This window comes from Arachis hypogaea, chromosome 13, assembly GCF_003086295.3.
Source record: "Arachis hypogaea cultivar Tifrunner chromosome 13, arahy.Tifrunner.gnm2.J5K5, whole genome shotgun sequence".
Classification (NCBI taxonomy): Eukaryota; Viridiplantae; Streptophyta; class Magnoliopsida; order Fabales; family Fabaceae; genus Arachis; species Arachis hypogaea.
The window spans coordinates 144,610,844-144,635,925 of NC_092048.1; the positions used below are offsets into that span (position 1 = coordinate 144,610,844).

Below are 25,082 nucleotides of genomic sequence, written 5' to 3' on the forward strand. Positions count from 1 at the left end.
ATCACTAAGATTGTATATTAGGCTTTGGTGCAACGTAGGGGGAGGACACAGGGAGTTACACTCATTTGTACTGAGTAAAAATCATATTAACAATTAAATACAAACCTAGTAAAAGATTACAGTTATTAGCAAACTTATTAATCTATATGTTACATCTGTCATAACCAGAGAACCAAGATTGTTCTGCTAGTTTTGCAAGGTCGCTGTCCTCTTCATTACAGAATGGCTCAAATTGTTGAATTACACCATGATTACCAGTTGGTTCTCTTTCTTTCTTAGGCAAACGTGCTTCGGCAAGCAGTTCTTGGAGTGTGGTTATCTCCTTCTCATGTTTATTCTTCAATTTATCAACTTGTTTGTAGGCCTTTGCAGCTTCCTGCTCAGCATCCATAGCTCGCTTCTGGAAATTACCAAGGAGTTTGGTTCAGAAGAACGAAAAAAACTGACTCATATTTAAGTGCTATATTAAACGTCATCAATGCAATGCAAACTTTATTATTAAACATACATACATATTTGATTCTTTACTCACCTGTGCAGTAATGACACCTTCCTCTGCTTCTTTAAGCTGCACAAGCAGTTCACTTGCAGCTTGAACTGCTTCACTGGTATCCTTCAATTGGGCTCGAAGGCCTCTATTTTCATCCCTTAAGATTTTTATTTCCTTTTCTTTTTCAGCTTTTAATGCTGTAATTTCAGCAGCTAGGGCATTTATGAACTTAGACTCTGGACCTCTTACCCCTGCTCTGGAAGCTGCTTTCTTGACATCGTCTATTCCATCCTGGATCTTTCTATGCCTTTCAAGCAATTCTACATGTTGCTCTTCCAGATCTGCATATTGCTCTAGAAGTCGTGCATGGCCTTCTATAGCTGTTTGCATTGCTTGATTCAGTTCCCTAACACACTTCCTCTCAGCATCTAGTTCCTGCTTCCTCTTTACAGCCAGTGACCTGTTAGCTTCAAGCTCAGCACTCAGTTCTTTGGTAAGTGAAATCCACTTTCTCTCGGCATCGGCCCATTGACTTCTTTCATGTTCAAGTTTTTCTTTGGCACTGTCCTTAGTAAATACTGGATTTTCACTTTCCCAGTCACCACCCTCTGTTGAATCTGGAATGGCAGTGAGATTTGCTGCCAAACTGGGTTCAGATGAATGAGTCAATTGCAATGGCAGATATTGCTTTCTTGCTGATGTGGCTGAGGAGTCTACATAAAATTGAAGCTGGTTTCTTAGACTTTGTATCTCCTCCATCAACACTTCCTTCTCCCCCAATTTGTAGAAATTCTGGTACTCTTCTAGCTCATCTTGTACTCTTTTTAATTCTATCTTCATCTCCAAAACTTCTGGATGATGTTCATAATTCTCCTTTAAAAGCTGTCGAATGTTTAAAGTAGGGTAAGTCCTGAATATAAGCATCAAAACGTGTCACCATAAAACAGAAACCGTAAAAGAACATATTTCTACCTTGTGTTCATGCCTGAGGGAAAACAGCTCTTCATCCAAGAACTCCTTAGCAGGTAAAACACCATCAATAAGACTCTCAAGGCGAAGAATTTTTTCTTCCTTTGTCTGTGCAATTATGGCGTTGCATTCCCTCTCATGCTTGTATTGTTGCAACTACAAGTATGAATGAAAAAATTTCACAATAAGATGGCAAAACAATGGCTACAGATGGTCCTTAATAAACAAGCTGAAACCTACTAAATGATTGAGCTGCATTATCTCAGAAGTCTGCTTCGCACAAAACTCTTCCAGCGCCATTTCTCTCCTTATAGATCCAGCCAAAACCTTCTCTATTGCCTGTATCATGACAGTAAGAAATTATAATCAATAGAGTGAATTCAAGCTAATTGGCAAAATTAAGCTGCAGCTCTTATACTCACTTTTAGAATTTTCTTCTTCTTCGGCTTATCTGCTGACTCAGGGCAACCAACAGGCACCAGCTGCATGTTTGAACCTTCATCTATCTCAGTGACATCATTCTGCACCATGCTTTTACAGTTATTGCAGTCAAACACAACAGAATCTTCTTCTCTAGCATTATTGTCAAGAAAAGTCTGCACTCCCACGTCAACTTTGTTAGCTTGACATATTAGCTTGGATTCCCTGTGTTTGAATGAGAGCTCCAACGATGACTGCCTCAAAGCTGAACTATGATGCTGGCTACCAATAACATCAAGACCAATGCTTGCAGCTAAATTTTCATTTTTAGTAAGGAAATTTGGAGCTTCCTGGCCAGAAAAGCCCGTACACAATTTCTGATCAACAATTTTTGTGTCTAACTCACTTTCACCTTGAAGAATATTATTAGAAGGAGACAGCCTTAACGAAGTCTTCAGACTTTTCCTGCTACTGGTAATTGTTGGTGAAACACTGGGAGTTGGGGATTTGAGGTTAGGGGGTGAATTGCATTGGGCTACACCAGGGTTAGGAGAATCAACAGATGCATTGGGGGCTGACAGGGCAGCAGAACCTCCATCCGTATTGTGGAGAGTTACCAAATGGTCATCAACACCATGCTCAACAATCTCCATCACCTCATCACCATCATCATCAACATGACGTAGTGATTGTGGGCGGCTAAGGCTAGACTGCAATAAATTCAAACTTCTTTGGATCCAAGCTGTTGAATGGCCTCTACTTCCATCACTTGGACTGTAACCATTTGCTTTAATTTGATGCAGCTCATCCTATTGATTTCTTACACTTATTAAATTGTTCAAAAAAATTTCATGTTCTGAGAAAAACAAAATGATTGAGTACAGTGGAAGAGATATATACCCTGAGTTGGCGTATCACTTTCCGTAAGTGGTTCACATCATCATGCATAACTTCATTAACAACTGCTTTATTCTTGATAGCTTTGGCACGTTGTGCAAATCTCAGAGTACTGAAAGTTTCATTCCTACAACTGAAATCCTGAGTCATGTCAAGATATAAAGATTTCATAAAGATCAAACACAAAAAGAATTCAAATCAGCAGTGGTTAACATCTACCTTTGTGCTGGGGAAATAGCACAAACCATTGTTAATTTTGCATTTCCTCCAAGGGAATCCTGCAATAAAAACGTCAACTTGGAATCTCTATATGGTATATGTCGCTGCTTTCCTGTCTGAGAAACTTCAGCTAGAATGTTTATCAAATTCCTGAAGTACAACTTAACATCAGTAACTATTTTGAATGTTGAGAAAAAAAATTGTGTAGTCAGCAAAGTACTAATAAGATGAATACTATGTATTTCCAGCAGAATCTACTCTAGTATATACAAGGAAATCCTTGATTCCTAATGGTTCCCACATCTTTGCTCTAATAATGCTAACATTGAAGGTAGTGAAAGGAAATTCTATGTCAACTATATGAGCCGCAATCATTAAGGTAGTAAATGGTAGATTGCAAATGCGAACAAGTGAAAGAGAACAAGTAGCAGTGATGCAAAATGTTGAGATGAGTGAAAAAATCAAGAAGAAAGGGTAGCACGGATTGTGAGAAGGTGACCAAAAGGAATTGTGCAACTTGGCTTGTTATGGGAGGAGAAGAGCACAAAGTCTCCTGTGAGAAAAAGGAATCAAATGGAAGTCCAATTGCAAAAGTAGAATAGAAGATTTTACTCTAAATGGCTCTATTGGGGAAAAGCCTACGCATATGATATGGCTAAATTCACTTTGCCTTCTATGAAAATCTTTAATGTTGTGATGGCAAGAGGTATTTTCTATGAATACTTATTAAACCATTTGTGATTCTGCTTCAACTCCTGTATAAAGTCTATGTCAAACAAATACTTATTAAACCATACCCAAGCTGTGAAAGTGATCTATTAATATTGCCAGCTTCCTTCAATCGCTCTCCAGCAGCACCCGTTAATTTTTGCCGCTCAGACCCAGCTAAATCAACAAGGTTGATTCTACTTGTTTTAAATCTGCTTATACCATCTGCAGAGCTCTGCAAAGTGCAAATATGAATTTACTTTAATAGCTCATTTATCGACGGTTCTCTTCTCAAAGAGGAAAGCTTCCCATATTTCACCAAAAAGAAAAAACCAACATTACTATATTTCATTCCAAGTTTCTAATATGTGACATCTTTTCTTTGAAAAACTAATCTATCTTAGAATCTGAATCTTGTAGCTGTGGACAAATAGAAATTCACAATTATTTGAAGAAGTTTCTATTACTCAACAATTTCCAAACCATGAGGAAAGAGAGCATCATCACCTTACATCGAGATTCAACAACACAAGTAAAAACAGTGTGAGAGCGAGAACTCTCAGAATTTATACTAGTTGCACCTACTCTTCTGTTTGACAGTCCCTGCATGATGAAATGCAAATTCTCGAGGTTATGGGCTTTAGATAGGGAGGTAAAGAAAGGAAGCAAGGATAAAGACTCTGAAAACTACAACATATATATAGCTGGTTGAAATTTCTGAGTAGAGTTTATTAAATAGAACTTTTTTTTTTATAAAGGCACTGAAGACAATAATTTAATTTTCCATGAATTATGGAATAAATGAATGTTGTTTTCCATTCAGTTATTCATGCTTCAGAGCGTCAAAAGTTAACCTCATGAAGAATTTTAGTTTTAAAATCAAACATTATGATACTCAGAATGAGGTAACACAAGGTAAAAAGATTTATCTTCATTTCCTATGAATCCAAGAAGTATGGCAAAGTGCACCTTAATTAAAAGCTGAGTCACATCCTTCATAGAACAGACAGGCTCTTCTGTAAGATTTTCAACATAGACGCCAGATTTGACATCTTCTCTGATCTGGCAAAAAAAACATGACCCATTCTAGTATAAACAATTCTAACACGAAGTAGTGGAACTAGAAATATAAGATATAAACTTTACCTGTAGGTTTCTTTGATTTGGATCTAATAGATCTGTTATTTGTTCATTGTATATCTGCAAAGCAAATTTGTGTGTCAAATTGACTGCATCACAAGGTTTAGCAGGAAGGAAGATAGAAAAAATAATATCCAGTCATCCAATTCTACCTCAATAAAAGAACAGCGGCACTGATACTTGAGTTGCTGGTCAGAACGCTTAGTTTGCTCCTGTGAAGGAAACACAACAACAAACATCAGACAGAGTCATACATTCAACACAGGGTTCTTAATAGCAAGCAAAACTTAAAGCTCACTTCGTCTATGCGGGAAAAAAGTCTCTCAAATACACGTGGCGTAAGGCCTCTCTGATCATTTGTTAGATTGTCTTCTGACAAAGAATTGGGAGGTCCCCAGATTGTATACGTCTTTCCACTTCCCGTCTAAAAACACATGAAATTAACTTAATCACTAGTAATGATAATAATAATAATAATTTACAACATAAGGGGAAAAGAAAAATGTTATTGGGAGAATGGAAATGAACCTGCCCATATGCGAATACAGAACTATTGAATCCTGCCAAGCAATTCTCCACAAGAGGCGCCCCGACAAGCTCAAAAATGTCTAGCTAGAAAATGAAATGATAAATTGGAATTAAACAGCTGAGGATAACTCGTGATGACTAAACACACATATCATTAGTTCAATTCTATAAATGGAAGGTAATACCTGAGTAGCGTTAGTGTCAGCAACAGAATCAAATGTGAAATTCTGACCGTTGATGAACAATGAATCATTGGAAATCTTCTTAACCCCAGAAGAATCCACTTCCTCCTTGTCGTGGCGCAGAGGTCTCATCCTCACAACCACCTACAAAACGAAAAATAGGAAGTAAATTAAAAAAAAAAAACGGATCTTCATTTCTCCAGCAACACTTCAGCCCCCCTACTTTCTATTCAATGTCGTTTGAGAGAGAAAACGTGATACCTTGACCCCAGAATCGAAATTGGCGGGGACTGAGTTGTCAGTAAGAGGGACATCAAGGGCGAGCTTGCGCTTGAGAGGGTTTGAAGAGGGAGGCCTCGGAGGCAAGAGGCTTTTGAATCGGGCATTGTGGTGTTCGGGAGGAGGATCATTCTCCTTGGTGGATCTGTTCCTGCGAGATGGCCTGGGTTTTTTGGCGGTTGAGGAAGGTGAAGGTGAAGGAGAAGGGAACTCTGCGGGAGTAGGAGTGTGTGTCTCCCGCAAGATTGCATTTCTTGGCAGCATGAAGTGCTTCATCGCTGCACTGTAATGGATTCTAGAGAGAGAAAGTAGAGAGAGAGAGAGTATAGGGTTAGGGTTTGGATTAGATTGGGGTAAGAAGACAACAGAGAAAGAAAGGAAAGAGAGGGAGACGGAGACGAACGCAACTAGCCGTTGGGATTTGAATGTTGGTTGGCACGTGTGAATTGCGTGACGACTGACGAGAGAGAGAGAGGCTGAGAAGAAAGATTTTTTAGTTAATGAAGTAGCCCTGTATCAATAAAGAAAATAATAAGTTTCTTTTGCTCTCAAAAAAACAAAATAAAAATTTAGAATAAGTGATTTAATTTAAGATTTAAGAATAAAGCTCTATATTCAAGTTATAACTCTAACCAAGTTTAACTAAGTACACCTAGATTTTATTGTGGTCGTTTCTTCTTCTTCTGATACTTTTATTAAATCATTTCGGTTCATTTCTTAGTAATTTGAGGTTCATTTGGATTTAGAAATAAATTCGATGTGTTTTTGTTGAGAGAAAGCCTAGAGAGTCAACACTTTTATTAAAATTTGGCCAATACTTAACAAGCAAAAAAAAAGTGAGTAATCTCACACTATTGGATAGAATCTTACACTATTAAAAATACCAATGATGACTAATTGATGGCTACAAATCACAAAATTTACTGGTCCCCTAACACTCCTCTTTTATTGATGATTGAGTCTTTTTTACTACTTGTTCAAATATGAACTAATTTCGGTTCATTTGTAATTTAATTGAGGTTCAATTAATGCTGCAGATAAGTATTGACCAAAATTTTTATTCTTTAAATAATTTCGGTTCATTTATTAGTTTAATTGAGGTTCATCTGGATCTAGAAATGAATTCGATGTGTTTTTGTTGATGATTGAGTCTTTTTTACTACTTTTTCAAATTTGAACTAATTTCAGTTCATTTGTGTGTTAATTGAGGTTCACTTTATGCTGTTGATAAATATTGACCAAATTTTTTAGCAAGGAAGAATGAAATTATTCATTATCACTTTATTCAATTCCATTACATTCCATTCATTTTCATTCAATTTATCTTGAAAGTCATCACAACTTTTAGGACAAATTGTTAATCGATAACACACCCGAACTGCAAATGAATCGAGATATTATTATAACAACACCATTGTGTAATAACAAATTAACCAAAAAATGTGCATTCTATAAACTCAGAAACTCTTGTAATTTCGGTGGATTTCTGAGTTAATTGTGTTGCAAATCACTATGTAATTTTGGTGCATTTGGTCACGTTATCCTGCACAATTCAAAACTCTTCTTCCTTCTCCTCATCATCTTCCGCTTCGTCTTCTTCTTTTTCATCTTTTTTTACATCTTCTCTTTCTTATTTTATTTTCTCAAAATTCTTCTTGATTTACTCTCTTGAGAGAAATAAAATTAATAAAAGAGAAAAAAATATCAAACAAAAAAGAAGAATAAATGACTGCAATAACATGAAAAAGAAGAAGAGAAGAAGAAATAAAAACAAAACGCAGCAACAACATCACCAATAGAAGAAGGAGGAGGTGCACGAAGCACAAACGCAAAGTGAAGCGGGATTTTGTTTGCATTAGTGAAGTGCGTGTGTACACGCTACAGATAATAAAAGTAATTTTTGTTGGATTTAGACCAACTTGGTTGTATTTAGTTTCCAAAAATACTTCAATATATAACAGATCTGTTAATTTTAAGGATGGCAAACCCCCTCACCCCCACCCCCGGCGAGGCGAAAATCCACGGAGATTTACCCACCGGGAAACAGATATGGGGGCTTTTTTGTACCCGCAGGAACGGGAGACGGGGACCCAGGGCGGGAAATGGGGATAGTGGTACCCGCTCCGTGGGGATCCATTTAATTTCTGTTTATGTGAAATACTAAAATGCCCCTATTATATATAAGATATGAGAGTCGTGAGAAAATCCTAGCTAGTCGTCACGCACACCGTGTCACACTCCTCTCTTCTGTCCTCTCCTCTCTTTGACTTTATCACTCTCAAATCGTCTCCTCTCATTGATTTATCACTACGACCGCCACCTCCTACCCCTCAGTCCCTCACCAACAATGTTAAGAACCTATCCTCTCAGTCTCGACGTAACAGCAGCAGTGAGTCGTCTCCGTCTTTGCTGTCGGAGCGTCGAGCCTCTGCCACTCTGATTTTTTTTTTAATTTGATTTGAAGCATTTGTGATTCTGACATAAATTTTAGTTTGTGATTCTGATTTTGATTTTTAATTTTGTGGTTTGAAGCATTAGAAATTTAGTTTGTGATTCTAATTTTTATTTTTAGTTTGTGGTTTGAAGTATCAGAAATTTTATTTTATTTTTTACTTTGATTTGAGTTAGGTTAACTATAATTTATATTTTTTATTCTGATTCTGATTTTTATGATTTATGTGATGCTTTGTGAATTATGTGATTTATGCAATTTTATGTGTTTATGTTATAATTTCTAATTTTGATTCTGATTTATATAATTTATGTGTTGGTATTATAATTTTTTTTAATTAGATTAATTATGATTTATGTTTATTCTTATTCTGATTTGCATGACTTATGTTTGTGACTTTTGTAATTTATGTATGTAAGATCCAAATAAATCAGAATCTACCATCACTATTATTACATGATGAAAGAAGGCTCAAAAATTATGTTTTTACAATGTAATAAATTATGTTAAGTGGACAATGAGAATGTAGTAGAGTACTTGTTTATTTGGATTTAAAATTTCAAATGCAATACTTTACTTGTTGATGTATTATGATAATGGATTTGTGATATAGTACTTGCTGATGCAAATATAAAGATACAAATGTAGTAGAGTAGTTGCTGAACGAAATATGCAAATATAAAAATATTAGAGTAGTTGCTGATACAAATATAAAAATACAAATGACATAATGCAAATATAACATAAGTCTACTGCTCAGCAGGACCGGCACTCGTACCTTCGCGTTGGCGATATCTATTACGACTGTGTCCCTCACCACCACATTGTCTACAACGCTTAGGAGCACGCAACATTTGAGTGTTCATTTCATTCAAGAAGCGTGTCATTTTTTGGGCAACCTTTTGTAACTCGTCTGAGGAATGGATTTGGTACAAATCGAGGTCCATGGTAAGCAGGCCATGTTGCGGGATCTCCTAGAGGCCTAAACCTAACTCTGTATACTCTTCGAACTTGGTCCATCTTATAAACTTCATGAACATACACTTGCCAATCTAGTCGTCGGTTCGCACAACAAGCAAATACATGTCGACATGGAATTCGGTCCACTTGAAATTCGCCGCAGTCACACCATTGACGACCTAAGTCAACATTGTACTCCACCCCATTAGGCATCTCACGCACTTCAAATACCTGGCTCTGCCTGTCAAAACAATTAACCTGGATATTCACTGATGCACGTTGGTTTGCATGCAATTTTGAGGTCACATGCTCAGAAAAAATATGACCAGCACTAATGCGATCCTCAACCTCAATTCTTTTCCTGGTAAATAACTCATTAAGCTTGTAAAAGGTTTCCTTTACTAGTGTAGTCACAGGGAGATTACAAGCACCTTTCAAGATTGAATTGATGCACTCCATCAGGTTCGTGGTCATATGACCTCATCGGTAACCACCGTCAAATGCCAACGCATACTGTTCACGTGGAATACAGTTTAACCATTGGGTGTAAGCCTCACCCATTTCTTGTAAACGCTGGTAATGTAACTTGTATTCGCGTACCGTCCTCGAACATCCTACGATATAATACAGATATGCAGAAATACCAAGTGGAAATGAGATTCATCACAATTACAATTCTAGCAACAACAACTTTAGTCTATGCATATTTACCTATGTTGACGATGAGCTTTTGCAAGTGGGGTGCCTTGAACTTCCTCAAGAAGTTTGACTCTATATGTTTGATGCAGAACATGTGAAAGGCTTTAGGAGGAGACCAAGCTCCGCTACTACGGGAAATAGCTGAACTGATGGAATCGTGTCTGTCAGAAATAAGTCCGACACCATCCCGAGTCACCACATGTTGTCGCAAGTTACTGAGAAAAAAGTGCCACGCGTCAGAAGTCTCTCCCTCCACGATCGCAAATGCAATAGGCACAATATTGTTGTTACCGTCCTGTGAAACTGCAACTAACAGACAACCCTTATACTTTCCATATAAATGTGTCCCATCTATCTGGACAACTGGTTTGCAATGTCTGAATGCTCTAATACAAGGGTAATAACTCCAGAAGACTCGTTGTAATACTCGGATATCAGTAACCAAGTCATCACCCTGATATACAGGCATAGTTTCAAAGTGGACAACAGCTGATGGCTCCTTGTGACACATGGCCTCAAACCATATCGGCAAAGTTTCGTACGATGCTTCCCAATCTCCAAATATTTTCTCTACCGCTTTTTGTTTTGCCAACCATGCTTTGCGATAACTGATTGTGTAGTTGAACTTCGACTGTACTTCCGCAATAACTGATTTCACCTTCAAAGAGGGGTCACTCTCTACCAACGGCTTTATTGCTTCTGCAATTGTGTTAGAATCCAGTTTCGAATGATCTTGAGAAATGGTAGCTCTGGTACAAGTGTGACTACCATTATACCTTTTTATAACCCAAATACTTTCTGCGAATCATGCTAACCCTGATCAGCCAATCACAACCTGACCCATATTGTGTACACTTGGCATAAAATGTCAACGGTTCCGATTCATACACCCGATAGTCTACACCTTTACGGATGGTATAATCTTTCATCGCCGCAATGATTGCTTCTCTGGAACTAAATTCCATTCCCATGACAAATTCACCATCCGCCACAAACAAATCTGTCAATAAATTATAAATCATTCTTAAATTATCTTAAATTTATACACATCTTGAATAAATGTTTACTAAATCATCTAATTATCGCAACATCAAAGAAATACGTAATTACATAAATAAATGCTAATTAATATTAACCAAATAAATAATAAAACACAACCTTCTCTTAAATTTAACTAAATAAAGACATATACAAATGCTAACTAATTATACTAAATAAAGACATATACAAATGCTAACTAATTATATTTTCATATGTCACGTAATTACTTAATCTATCAATAATATAATGAACAACATAATTTTAATGTTTCGTAAAAATATTCAAATTATGAACCTGGTTCAGGAAATTCTGGTGCATGCATAACCTCCAAATCTAGCGCACGCATGAAAGATGGTTCCTCAAACCGATGTTGGTTTGCTAGTGCATTTGCTACTTCTGCCTCTACAGTGCCATCAGCTTGATCTTCGTCTCCATCTATACAAACGGCTTCGTAGTTGCTTTCAAACTCTTTCTCACTATCACTATCATAATCTTCCTGTTCAATTTTTTGATCTGCTTCAGATTGTTCAAACTCAATGTACAACTCAATGAACAATATTTGAGAACGACTTTTAATATACATTGAAAACATCTCTTGCATACTTGCTTCATCAGTTATATATTTGGTTTGAAATTGAACAAATCTACCAAATACCGATATAGGATACCTATATAAAATGCATGACACTTTCCTTGACATTTGAATATCTATTTTCTCAGAAATCACACCTTTTAATTATTCAAATGAGACTGTAAATCGAATAACAATATCTAACGGATTGTCGCATACAAATTTCACTCCTTCAACTGTTTGTAATAAAATCTGACCAAAATAATACACTTTCAACATAACTCTATCATCCATTCTATTTTTCACTTAAAAAAAAATCTAAAGCTCAGAAATGACTCTCCAGCCACGAGGAGAGAACGAGCTATCGGCAGCTGAAGAAGGAGGAGAGAACGAGCTCTCGGCTGCTGAAGAAAGAAGGTTTAGTGAAAAGGAAGAAGAGAAGAGAGATCTGCAACTAGGTTACGGGCTGAATGTATAAATATATGTATAACGTAAAGAAATCGGTTGGAGCTCTCGGCTGCTGAAGAAAGAAGGTTTAGTGAAGAGGAAGAAGAGAAGAGAGATCTGCAACTAGGTCACGGGCTGAATGTATACATATATATAAGGTCAAGAAATCGGTCGGTCCGATTTCACTCCAGAAATTTACCCTCCGATTTGGTTGATCAACGGTTAAAAAAATTCATTCATCCCAAATTCAATTTTTCCGTCACACACAAATCGGACCGTCCAAATTTGTGCCCCATCTTCATCTACGTATAAATCGGACGGTCCTCTGCATAAAATTCAAAACCCAAGCCGCCACATCCGTGTCTAACACAACAAACCTCCATAAGCAGGCACAACTCACACTATACTTTCATATCCGGTGACGAAGAAAAAAATAGCAAACTATATTATTGTTGGTCCACACACAACAAAATAAATACAACAAAAAAAGCTCACTACAGATGGGTGAGTACATTAGATTTCAGTAATACAAATATATAACATGTTATTAGTTTATAATACCATTTATTTATGAACATTGATCCACATACTCCGATCCACAGCGGCCACACATGACAAGTACGACTCGTGATTAATTAGTAGGCATGCATGTGTTAGCACTACTATTATATGAGTTAATTCTAATTAATTAACCTAATAATAAGCACATACAAACATGCGCTCTACTAGCTAAAAAGCTAGTGATCTCACTGAGAAGTAGGAGCGAAATTGAGAAGCTTCTTGCAACGGAGCCATGGCTTGACCACCACTTCTGAATCGAACATCCTTGGAGATCCATTCTGAATGGCAGAGATCTTGAGGTAGTACTTGATCCCAGCAACGACCTGCGACTCCGCCCCCACCACCTCCACGAATTCTAACCCTTCCTCCTCTTCCTTCTTCAGCTTCAGCCTCTGGTTGTACTCATCCACCGAGAACTTCCCAAGCTCCTGAACCTCCTCGTTCCCCTTCACGTTCTCGATCTCCTTCCTCCCCCCAACCATTCCCCTGTACGATTCCGCACCGATGGATAAGGAAGTCACGGTGACCAGGAGTATCGTCAACGTCATCGCCGGTGATCTTATCAGCAGTGCTCCCATGTCCAGTGATAGATGATAGATCTCTCTTTTTTTAACTTGCGCATAGATCCACCATCTGTGTCATTCTTATGAGGAAGATGGAGTATGAGTATTTGTGTAATTTTTGGATGAGCATGAGAATAATAATTATTAAAGGGATGGGAAAGAAGGGTGACGGATGATATGTATGTTGGAGAAAATGTTAGGACCACTTAAATTAATTGTTTTTTATTATTATTTAATTTTAAATTTAATTTTTTTAATATAATTTATCTAGTTTAATTATTTAATAATTTATTTTATTTTATATTTTAAAATATTAATAATTAAAAATAATAAATTTTAATAAAAAAATTTAACGAATCAACATTTTTATTAAAATTTAATCAATACTTAATTAATAAAAAAATAAATAATCTTATATTATTGAATAAAATTTTACATTATTAAAAATATTATTAATAATTGTAAATTACAAAATTTATTAATTTTTTAATATTTTTTTTAATAATTCTCTAATATTTTTTAACATCTTATTGTGGTTACCCGATGCCGTTTGTGTTGGTCATGGGGATGAGTGAGGTAACAGTGTGGCTGTGAGAAACTGACAGATAAGCTCACCCCATTCCTGTGGATTGACACGTTACATATTGCATGCGCTCTCACAGTGCCAGCTAAATTAATTATACTATATAATATATATTTAAAATATTATATTATTTAAAAATAAATTAGATAATATATAAATTAAATATTATTATTTATTTATTAGTTTATAAATTATTTTTTAAATAATATTTTAATTTAAAAATTAAAAATAATTAAATTAACTTTTTATTTATAAAATAAAATTATAAATCTAAATACTTAAATTAAGGCACATAAAATTCTTTTTATCTTTTAATTTCTAAAGTTTTGAATCATAAATAATGAATTATTCAAATAATATAATAATCTCTGAAAAACAGTAATTTTGATTAAATTCAATAAAAATAATTTATTATTTAATTTTTGAAAATTTAGAGTCTTATACATACCTTAAAAAATGAATAAATGATCGAAATTGAACTTGTATTCACGCAAGATACATTTTGTGTAACAAAAGTATTCTGTATTTGATCTGCACTTGGTTAGTGGTTATCCGACCTTATGTAGCACTTCAACCCTCCAAAGTCTTATCTACATCTAAGTGAACGTTGGTATATAAAAGTGGGTAGAGTTTTACGCATTAAATCGAAATTCTAGCAAGTTATCTTTTCCAATTCCAATCATACTCCAAAAATAGAATCTTGTTGAATTTCATATATAGTGTTAAGTGCACCCACGGTCAGAAAGAATTATCTCGTAGCCCTTGGAATGTCTTTACGCATATTTAACTCTGTTGTAAATGATGGAAGTCGCAATAGTTCTTCAAGTTTGAATAAGATAAGGAGAAGAAGCTCGACATCATATGTTTTTGTGGGAGAGAGGTTGCATTGATGGAGTTTTCGGAGACAGGACATGGACAACACTTGTTTAAAAAGTGTTTGGAAGTAGAGACATGAACACTGGACATATTGTCTTTGAGACAGTATTTTATACTTTTGTGTCCACTCTTTTACGAAGGACAATGATGGACACGAGATTTGGAAGAGTGGACACAGACTTTTTTATAAATTTTGTTTTCCTTTTTGTCCATAGATATTTTTTATTATTCCGCTATTACCCCTTCTTATTTTTCTTATTGCGTTGTTCTCAAAGAGATACTTTCTTCTTCTTGCTCTTTCTCTATCTCTTTCTTTTCTATGTACTCTCTCATTTCTCTCCTTTCTGTAGAATTTTTTTATTGTGGTAGATAATTCTTTTCTTTTTATCGTTTTTACTTCAATACCATTTTAATCTTGTATTATATTATTTGATTTGTAATAAAAATAATAACAAAAATAATTAATCTTGAAACTTTTGAAAGATAAATATTATCAAAAGTAAAATTAATCTTTTAAAATGTTAAAAAATAATTTATAAATTGTAATTGATTTTATATAATTTAAAGAAAAATAAGTTTTTTTAAAAAAAATCAGTTTTTAGATAAAAAAAATTGATTTTCTAAATAAAAATAGATTTTTATGTGAAAAACTTTTTTTTTTCATGTAAAAATGAATTTTTTTTAAAACTAATTTTTTATTTAAAATTAATTGGACTTATTAACCTAAACAAAATTTTTTATTAATCAAACTCAGATTTATTATTTTTGTTAATCTTAACCATATGTATTCCTACATATTAATAATAAATTTTAAAAAAATAATTATATTTATAAACTTTATTTTAATATAAATACTAATATATTTTTTCATTAAAATTTTTTGCTTCTTCAAATATTTTTTTAAGTTCCGTCTGTACTTCTACGTACTCTCATTTTTTATTAAATTAATTTGTATTTGAAGTAAAAAATTTGGAATTATCGGCTATTTTAGTCATTTTATATAATATTTTAGTTTTGTACATGTGTATCCAAACATAATACTAGATATTACATTAGTGTCTTGTCCAACGTATCCAAACACAATACGATAATTTTTAGTGTCTCCATCCTATTGTCTCGTCTCAGTGTCATGTTCTGTCCTGTCTCTACAAACAAACGCAGTCTAATAGATGGTTCATGCGGTAAGGGCTAGGCGCTGCTATTGTTGAGGCGAGAAATTTATTTTTGAATTTTAGTTGACATTTGGGTATGTTTTATTTATTTGTTCAAACAAGAGACTGCAAATACTTTGTTTTGATAGATGAAATCGATGAAAGATGGGAGGGCCTAACAAGATGTTTAGCCAAAAAAATTCGAAGCATTCTTATGCAAGGCATGATGATGGATAGACTGTCACTGAAGTTGGGAGAAACCGCAAGCATCCTCAATACTGGCTAGAAAGATAGACAAATTTAGGGTTGAAAATATGGGTGAAATTAGAGTGTTGCTTTCAACCATTGCGTTTGGGGTAGCGTTTTGTTTATTTTGTGAGTTGTATTTGGTGATGAAAATATAAGATTTGTATAATTTAGAATCTTTGTTAATCATGAGATAGTGAATTTTTTTCTTGATATTGGCATGATATGATGTGTTCCTTACATTGTTCTTTTTTTTTTAATTTTTGATATGTAACACCCTAACTTTTAGCAACTCATGATCGTACTAAAAGTTTAGACGTATTTTGCCTCTAACCCATTTTATTTTATACTATCTTCATTTAATATTGAGCTTTCGCAAATACGAATCGAAATTTAAATCAAGAAAATGAAAAGTCTTTACTTTAAATCTCTTAATCACAAAAATGTATGAAAGAGAGATCTACCAACAATTGTATTTAAATTTATTTACATTAAACTAACAGGTGATTCATTAATTAGCTATTTGAAAATAGCCACACAAGAACATGAGGTGGCAAGACTTTCGAACTAACAACTGCCATGAAATCTCATATGTGATTCATTGAAATGAATAATAATAATAATAATAATAATAATAATAATAATAATAATAATAATAATAATAATAATAATAATAATAATAATATTATTATTATTATTATTATTATTATTATTATATTAGTATACCAAAGAAATATTATCATTAAAATGATCAGGATGTGTTGAACAGCAGGAATGAAATTCAGAGTGACAGTAGTCAACAACACATGCATTGAATCTATGAGGAGCATGCATAAAAAAAATATAACATATGGACATATAAACATATAAACGAATAAGGGGCAAAAAATTGCAACAATAAAGGAGAGAGTGCCACATCAGCAGTCATACCTCCAGCTTTTAAGATAGAAGTATAGATAGATAGATATAGATTTGCTAGTTTAAGTTTAGAACTGCACCTTCCCATTCTTTTCAGCCAAAACTTTTGCTTTAGAAAAAAACACATAGCAGGTTTCTAAATTGAGCAAATTCTTACAAAGATGTGCACTTCACAGGGTGTTATTACATGCAAAGGTATAATATTTATCATTAATTCATTATATCAACATTAAGCATGCATGTAGAAATCAATTTTCATGTTACTTTCAAACATGATATTATGCAAAGTTATTTGCTTTTTGCAGCTGCAGTGTGCTGGGGATTAGGAATGACAGTAAAGCTTGAAGAGATTCAAGTTGATCCGCCGAAATCAGGCGAAGTTCGAGTTAAGACGCTTTGTGCTAGCATCTGCCACACTGATGTTTTAGGCATTCAAGGATCTCCATATGTTAATGGTTTCCCTCTAGTACCTGGACATGAAGGAATTGGGTAAGATAGATTGCATATCCAAATACTGCATTGTATTGTATCAATGATAGTCCATGAACATGATGAATTGGTTTTAAATTCTATTTATAATTGCAGTGTTGTAGAGACAGTTGGAGATGAAGTAAAAAATCTTAAAGAAGGGGATATGGTGATTCCAACATATATAGGAGAGTGTGGACATTGCCGGAGTTGTGTCTCCGGAAAGACCAACCTTTGCCTGACATACACTTTCAGAGTTACTGCAGAGGCAAGAAGTTACAACACACTTGGACTTGTGCAACGTGGTTGGAGTACACGGTTGTCAATGCCAATTACCTTCTCAAGGTTGATCCAGGCATCAATCTAGCCCATGCTAGCTTCATCTCATGTGGGTTTTCAACTGGCTATGGTGCTGCTGGAAGGAAGCCCAAGTTGAAAGTGGATCAAGTGTTGCTGTTTTCAGTCTTGGTGATTGGGGTTTGGGGTACACTTCAAATAGATTTGTTTGGAAGTTACTCAATCCATCCATCAATAACTGTCGAAGTGAGAAAAATTTCGTACATATCCAACAGTTATCAATGGATGGAGGGAGTAGTTTGCTTCTAGTTTTGAGCCTTGATGAGTTTTGATAATGACCTTGTGATGCAGGCTATAAGCGGAGCGAAAATGCTGGAGGCTACTAAGATAATAGGGATTGACACAGATGAGATGAAGAGAGAAAAAGGGAAGCTTTTGGAATGACTGATTTTATAAATACTCAAGATTCTGATAAACCTCCATCGGAATTGGGGAAGGAACTGAGTGATGGATTTGGTCTGGATTATTCTTTTGAGTGCACTGGAGTTGCGTCTTTGATTAGTGAATCCTTAGCAGCCTCGAAGATGGTTAGTTTCACTTCTGTCAAGTAATTCAGCTGTTTGATTTCATCAAATTATATGATTCTTGCTTCTTCTAATTATTGCTTCGGATTATGTAGGGAACCGGTAAAGCAATAACGATTGGTGCGCCAAATGAACCTATTGTGCCTTTCAATCATACAGCAATTCTGGCTGGCAGAACTCAGAAGGGTTCTGCTTTGAGGTCTAAAAGCCATGTCAGACCTTTCAATTGTAGCTGACAAATGCCAAAAGGAGGTACTTTAAACTTGAAAGACACTTAAGTTCAATAGATACACTACATTATCGTTTCTGGAATATGCTTAATACATTGATGAAAAAGTCTCACAATTATTTAATGTATTTGGACTATCTATTTACATTTTCACAGGAGTTCCCTCTTCAGGAGCTATTCACCCATGAGTTCCCATTGACAGATATAAGCAAAGCATTTGATATATTCAAAGAGCCAAATTGTGTCAAAGTTGTCATCAAGATATGATTTTCTGGCAATTGATGGATGTAAAATTCAAATTATGCAGCTTCAGATAGTTTTATAGGAGAATATTCTGCTTTAAAAATCACAGAAGTTGCAGTCCAACAACTATTCTGTGTGAATATAAATAAAGAATTGTTTGATTCATGTGTGTATCAGTTGGCAGTTATTTTACTTCACGATTGTAATGCAAAATCAAACAAATTTGTGATATGCAATGTAACTTTATCCAAGTGCACAATGTGCACTCATTAATATTTTAATAAGAAGGTGTTCAGCTCCTACTTTGAAATTTATTAAAACAGGCAAAAAATCAAGTTTTTCTTTCAGCGCGTAACTTCGCTTATGTAAGCTCCTAATTTCAGGAACAAGTGAACAATGCTATATGATTAACACAAAATTGAATAACTGAATTCATTGTCAACTTGTCACTATACAACAAAAGTAGACATACTCTTTGAGTTTGTCATCTGATTCTCTATACTAATCTATTGTATACAACATGTATATGCTAATCTATGTCAATCTTCTACAGTCTGAGATTTATAGCCCATTCAAGTGAGAAGTGATTCTTTGGAAGACATGTTCACTACAAGGAATAGTGAGACCTCCCATGGGATGATCATATCCAAATTCTTCTTCAGCTTGACTCAACAAGTCTTGGAATGAAGGTTGGTTCAAGTATGATATGGGGATCACAAAACGCTTTTGATTCTCTCCAACATACACTGCAAGATACCCTTTTGGGAGTTCCACAGATTTTGAAGCTACTTGGCTAGCTGAGAATGATGATACCTTTCGAATAATAGGTAAACGGAAACCCATTTTTCTGTATGTATGTAAGAACTAGAGCAAGGAAAAGCTTTCAAGTTTAAGATAAGAAGTGTTGATGCTTAAGAATGCAATGAATTGTGTTGTTTCTAAATACAGGAGGAAATGTATTTATAGATTTTAAGATTCTTTGGAATATTATTATTTCCAAGATAAAATTATTGCTGAAGTCACTATAGGATTGCGGGGCATACACACGAGAGATCACATGGTGCTGTCTTAGAAGTGGTTAAGAGTGAATGCTCCCACCTTCTCAAAGAATAGTCAAGACTGAAGCCACTGCAATCAAATGAGATAAGATCAAACTGAAACCTTATGTCTGTTTCATTTCTTAATTGGTATTCCATATTTTTGTAAACTCCGCCTATGTTACACTTGCGGTACATAGCCGGTCCCAAGCCCGGATAAAGGAGGAGGGTTGTGTTAGGTCTTCGGCAACCAACGTAAAAATATAGCCGAACCCCCCATGACATGAATCAAAGACATTATTGCGCTAAAGCTAGGTCGTTACCCGGAAGTAACGCGCCGTATGGCTCGAGTACGGTGTCAAAGCAAGAGCCGCTGCATCGGTGCCCGGATGTAGTGTTAAATGAGCAAGGGTTCTCGCGTTTTCGTGAACGAACGAGGGTAAATAAGCTAGTTCACAAAGGAAAAGGTAAAGGTCGAAGCGACAAAAGGTTGAGATTTGGGACATGGAACATAGGCACTCTAACAGGAAAATCCATGGAGGTGGTGGATACCATGACAAGGAGGAAGATTAACATTATGTGCCTACAAGAAACGAAATGGGTTGGTGCAAAGGCTAGGGAGTTGGATTCTTCTGGTTTCAAACTTTGGTATACAGGAAAGGTGAAGAATAGGAATGGAGTTGGAATAATTGTGGATAAGCAGTGGAAGAAGGACGTAGTTGATGTCAAGAGGGTGGGAGATCGGATCATCTCTATCAAATTGTGGTGGAGGGAGGTGCTTTTCATGTGATTAGCGCCTATGCACCGCAAGTGGGTTCGGACGAACAACACAAGATAAGGTTTTGGGAGGATCTAGAGAGTTTAGTTCAAGGCATATCTTTGGGAGATAAGATTTTCTTAGGAGGAGATTTAAATGGCCATGTTGGGAGAGAAGTGACTGGATATGGGAGTATTCACGGAGGCCATGGTTTCGGGGTGATCAATGCCGAGGGTAAAACTATTTTGGACTTTTCCTCAACTTTTGATCTTCTCATCGCAAATACATGTTTTAAAAAGAGAGACGAACATCTTATAACCTATAAGAGTGGCATGACAAGCTCTCAAATCGACTTCTTCTTGTTGAGGAGAGTCGACCGAAAATTTTGCATTAACTGTAAAATTATCCCGGGAGAGAGTTTGACAACACAACATAGGGTGCTCGTCATGGATTTTCGCGTTGAGCAAAAGTTGAGGAAAAGACATCATACGAAAAACACAAGGACGAGGTGGTGGCGGATGAAAGGTGAGGAACAAAGAAGCTTCCTAAGACGGGTAGGAGAAGAGGCAATGTGGGATGGGAATGGAAGCGCGGAAGAGATGTGGAGGGAGATGGCAGAAGTTATTAGAAGAACAGCAAAAGAAAGTTTTGGTGAATCTAAAGGAATAGGACCAAGAGACAAGGAGTCCTGGTGGTAGAATGCGAGTATACAAGAAAAGATAAAGATAAAAAGAGAATGCTTTAAAGAGTGGTATTTATGCCGCAATGCAGATAACTGGGAAAAATATAAGGCGGCTAAGAAAGAGACAAAAGTGGCTGTAAGTGAAGCAAGAACAAGAGCATATGAGGGTCTCTACCAGTCTTTGGACACGAAAGAAGGAAAAAAAGGTATATATAGAATTGCAAAGAGCCGGGAAAGAAGAACGAGAGATTTGGATCAGGTTAAGTGCATAAAGGATAAGGATGGAGAGGTGTTGGCTCAAGAGGAGAAGATTAATGAAAGGTGGAAGAGCTACTTCTACGAGTTATTTAATGAGGGACAGAAGACTCTTCCGAGCCTTGGTCGATTATGCACAAGGGAAGAAGATCAAAACTTTGACTACTATCGAAGGATTCGAGACTTCGAGGTAAAAGAGGCTCTAAAGCAGATGAAAAATGGCAGGGCAGTAGGACCTGATAATATCCCGATTGAGGTTTGGAAGGGTCTTGGAGGAAAAGGCATCAACTGGTTAACCAAGCTTTTTAATGAGATTTTAAGGTCAAAGAAGATGCCTGATGAGTAGAGAAAGAGCACCTTGGTACCTATCTACAAGAATAAGGGGGATATACAAAGTTGCGGAAATTATAGAGGGATTAAGCTTATGAGTCATACTATGAAGTTATGGGAAAGGGTGATAGAACGGAGGTTGAGAAAAGAGACACAAGTAACAGAGAACCAATTTGGATTTATGCCAGGCAGATCTACCACTGAAGCGATATACCTATTAAGAAGGATGATGGAGAGGTATCGTAGTAATAAAAGGGATCTACACATGGTGTTTATTGATTTGGAAAAAGCGTATGATAGGGTACCAAGGGAGGTCTTATGGAAGGTTTTAGAAAAGAGGAGAGTAAGGATCGCATATATTCGGGCAATTAAAGACATGTATGATGGGGCCACAACTAGTGTGAAGACTCAAGGTGGTGTGACAGAGGAATTCCCTATTGGTATAGGATTACACCAGGGATCATCCTTAAGTCCATACCTTTTCACATTAGTCTTGGAAGTACTCACAGAGCACATCCAAGAGCCTGTGCCATGGTGCATGCTTTTTGCCGATGATATCGTCCTTATGGGAGAGTCAAGGGAAGACCTAAATAAGAAGTTGGAGTTATGGAGAGAAGCTCTAGAAGTGTATGGTCTGTGCATAAGCCGTAGCAAGACGGAATATATGGAATGTAAGTTCAGTCTGAGAAGGGAAAACTCCAATATAGAGGTGAAAATTGGAGAGAACACCTTACGAAAAGTTAAAAGTTTTAAGTATCTTGGGTGCATCATACAGGATAATGGAGAGATTGAACATGATGTAAATCATGGGATCCAAGCAGGTTGGTCAAAATGGCGGAGTGCATCTGGTTTTATATGCGACAAAAAAGTGCCTTTAAAACTTAAAGGTAAATTCTATCGCACCGCTATAAGACCGGCTATGCTGTATGGTACGGAGTGTTGGGCGGCTAAAGGAGAGCACGAACATAAGCTGAGTGTGGCAGAGATGAAGATGTTGAGATGGATGAGTGGTCACACGCGATTGGATAAAATAAGGAATGAAGATATAAGGGAGAGAGTTGGAGTAGCACCAATTGTGGAAAAGATGGTTGAATCGCGTCTCAGGTGGTTTGGACATGTGAGAAGAAGACCGATAGAACATCCAGTCAGGAGGGTGGATGAGATGGAAGATGGACAAAGGGCGAAAGGCAGAGGAAGACCTAAGAAGACCATCCATGAGGTGGTCAAACGAGATCTACATGTAAACAGTCTCTCTGTAGACATGATACATGACAGAGCACAATGGCGTCGTTTGATTCATGTAGCCGACCCCACTTAGTGGGACAAGGCTTTGTTGTTGTTGTTGTTGTTGTTGTTTGTATTCCATATTTTTGTAAACATGCTTTAGACATGTCACATTTTCTTCGGGTTGAGAAATTGACTAAATGCTAATAGATAGCTACCAACCGTTGAACTAATCTTGGCAATGAAAACAATTATGAGGTACTTGATGGTTATATATATATATATATATATATATTGATCTATGGACATGTTTTAAGGCATCTCATATGAATCCTTTCACGTACTGATGTACCCGTGATCTGTATTCTATTGCAATAAATGTATTCATATCCACTCTGCATCATTATTAGACAATTTCCACTGATTTAGTAGGTTACCCATCAGTATAAAGAGCCAACTTACGTGATATGTCTTGAGCATGTCTGCAACATACGTAGTAATCCATTAAATCAGCTTTGTATTTAACTATTTATTAGCTTCTCAGTCGTCTCTTTCAAAAGGTGGTAACATTGTTTGGCAAGAACTCTCAAATCTAAAGTAATATTTCATAAACACAATGAAGACACTACCATGTGATCTTTGTTTTGCCCTTGTCTCAAAGTAGACCTTATCGAATGGCTAATTATTCAAAAACTTACAGATGGTATATCTATATATAGACGGTTACCCTTGCACTCTAAAGCAACACAAATCAGTAGCAACAACAATTCTTCTTTACACCCTTTGAGATCATTTGCATTTTTATTAGTTTGAAGCAAAAGAAAACAATGGGATTTCGCTTACCTGCTATAGAAGGGCATCATCTGCTGTAACCCAAGCAGCCTCTGTCCCAAAAGGCTATCTTGCAGTCTATGTTGGAGAGAAAATGAGGCGGTTTGTGATTCCTATTTCCTGTTTGAGTCAACCTTCATTTCAAGAGTTACTAAGCCAAGCAGAAGAAGGATTCGGATTTGGTTATCCAATGGGTGGTCTCACTATTCCTTGCAAGGAGAATGCTTTTGTGGATCTCACGTCTCGCTTGAATGGACTATGGTATAGTCCAAGGAAAACAAGACTGACTTAGATTAATTGAGAGACAAATTTGTACAGCAGGCACTTTGAATTTTTCTTTTTTACTTCCTTTTTACTGGAGGATATTAACTACCATCTCATTGAGATGTCAAAGATGTAATATCAGAATATTTTTCCCAAGTTCAATGATTTTAAACACCTAATCCCTAAGGACTTGTATACTCGATTTCTTTGCATATGATCTTCACTTTTGAATGCATCCATGTGAACATGAATGCATCTAAATAGTAAATGCTTTACTGCTAGCAAATGAATCTCCTGCTTATGATGAACAGCTTTACTTCTCTAGATATAGTAAATGCAGACACAAATTTTAGTCATTGATTTTAGCCATGTAGAAGATATAAGACTAAATTATTTCTCTAGGTAGTAGTTATTAGGTACTAGCGAAAGAACTGTCATTGTTGAAATCGATATAGATCCTTCTCTACATCTTCAGTTTTGCTATTCCAGTGAGCTAGCTAATTTGTTGAAACAAATCCATAACTCTTGATTACTTAAAGCTAATTGAGAGGATCTATAAGTTATTCAACCAATCTCTTCTGATATTTCCTTTGTATTAGTTTCTTCTATGCTAAAGGTTGTTGGATCTTATGTCTCTATAGTCTTCATAGTTTATACTATTACCACATATTCACAGTGCACTCTCTCCCAGATCAGAAGCTCACCAACTTTGATTGTTTCACTTGAATTTGACATCCTTCTGAAGCTTGTCTTCTCTAATTTTTTACAATGATGTACATCTTTCTGATATATATAACTGCAACTAGTATATTTGAAACCATTGCATAATTGTACTTTTAATTTTTTTTTATGAAAGAAATAGATTTGCTCATTTGTAGGGCCATGTTTTAATGGATTCCAATTTCATATAATGTTAGTTAAATAGTCATTGAATCTACGTGGATTACAAATTTGCAATTCTCTTTTATTGTTCTTTAAAAG

The 25,082-nt window shown here is 35.8% G+C and overlaps 4 protein-coding genes and 1 pseudogene across 4 annotated transcripts; 1 reads left to right on the plus strand and 4 right to left on the minus strand.

Annotated features, from left to right (window-relative positions):
- Positions 1–55: 55 nt before the first annotated feature.
- On the minus strand, positions 56–6,326 carry LOC112792616 (kinesin-like protein KIN-12A). The gene is made up of 16 exons (XM_025835930.3): positions 5,815–6,326; positions 5,557–5,697; positions 5,372–5,455; positions 5,142–5,267; positions 4,996–5,055; positions 4,850–4,903; positions 4,673–4,765; positions 4,211–4,306; positions 3,793–3,938; positions 2,996–3,145; positions 2,780–2,909; positions 1,882–2,688; positions 1,700–1,798; positions 1,463–1,615; positions 533–1,372; positions 56–400 (listed from the first exon to the last, which is right to left on the minus strand). The coding sequence occupies exons 1-16, from the start codon at positions 6,106–6,108 to the stop codon at positions 143–145; spliced, it is 3,531 nt and encodes a 1,176-aa protein (XP_025691715.1). The 5' UTR covers positions 6,109–6,326; the 3' UTR covers positions 56–142.
- A 2,613-nt stretch (positions 6,327–8,939) lies between these two features.
- On the minus strand, positions 8,940–11,684 carry LOC140178086 (uncharacterized). Its single transcript, XM_072213306.1, has 3 exons — positions 11,279–11,684; positions 9,956–10,943; positions 8,940–9,858 (listed from the first exon to the last, which is right to left on the minus strand). Exons 1-2 carry the CDS (start codon positions 11,682–11,684, stop codon positions 10,714–10,716), a joined length of 636 nt encoding a protein of 211 aa, XP_072069407.1. The 3' UTR covers positions 8,940–9,858; positions 9,956–10,713.
- LOC114927501 (uncharacterized) lies at positions 9,152–9,703 on the minus strand. Its single transcript, XM_029297500.1, has one exon. The coding sequence runs from the start codon at positions 9,701–9,703 to the stop codon at positions 9,152–9,154; it is 552 nt and encodes a 183-aa protein (XP_029153333.1).
- A 1,064-nt stretch (positions 11,685–12,748) lies between the features above and the next one.
- Positions 12,749–13,111, minus strand: LOC112792619 (cysteine proteinase inhibitor B). The gene has a single exon (XM_025835932.3). It carries the CDS (start codon positions 13,109–13,111, stop codon positions 12,749–12,751), a length of 363 nt encoding a protein of 120 aa, XP_025691717.2.
- Positions 13,112–16,953: 3,842 nt separating this feature from the next.
- LOC112792620 (alcohol dehydrogenase 1-like) lies at positions 16,954–19,002 on the plus strand (annotated as a pseudogene).
- Positions 19,003–25,082: the final 6,080 nt, after the last annotated feature.

Bases quoted from the DNA above. Each gene is read 5' to 3' on its own strand.
- LOC114927501 (XM_029297500.1), bottom strand. From the start codon at position 9,703: ATGGAGTGCATCAATTCAATCTTGAAAGGTGCTTGTAATCTCCCTGTG.
- LOC140178086 (XM_072213306.1), bottom strand. From the start codon at position 11,684: ATGTCAAGGAAAGTGTCATGCATTTTATATAGGTATCCTATATCGGTA. The intron at 10,944-11,278 runs GTTCATAATTTG...ATTTATTGACAG, and splicing joins ACCAGAATTTCCTGAACCAG to ATTTGTTTGTGGCGGATGGT.
- LOC112792616 (XM_025835930.3), bottom strand. From the start codon at position 6,108: ATGAAGCACTTCATGCTGCCAAGAAATGCAATCTTGCGGGAGACACAC. The intron at 3,939-4,210 runs GTGATGATGCTC...TGCACTTTGCAG, and splicing joins TTGTTGAATCTCGATGTAAG to AGCTCTGCAGATGGTATAAG. The intron at 1,799-1,881 runs GTGAGTATAAGA...GTCATGATACAG, and splicing joins AGAAGAAGAAAATTCTAAAA to GCAATAGAGAAGGTTTTGGC.
- LOC112792619 (XM_025835932.3), bottom strand. From the start codon at position 13,111: ATGACGTTGACGATACTCCTGGTCACCGTGACTTCCTTATCCATCGGT.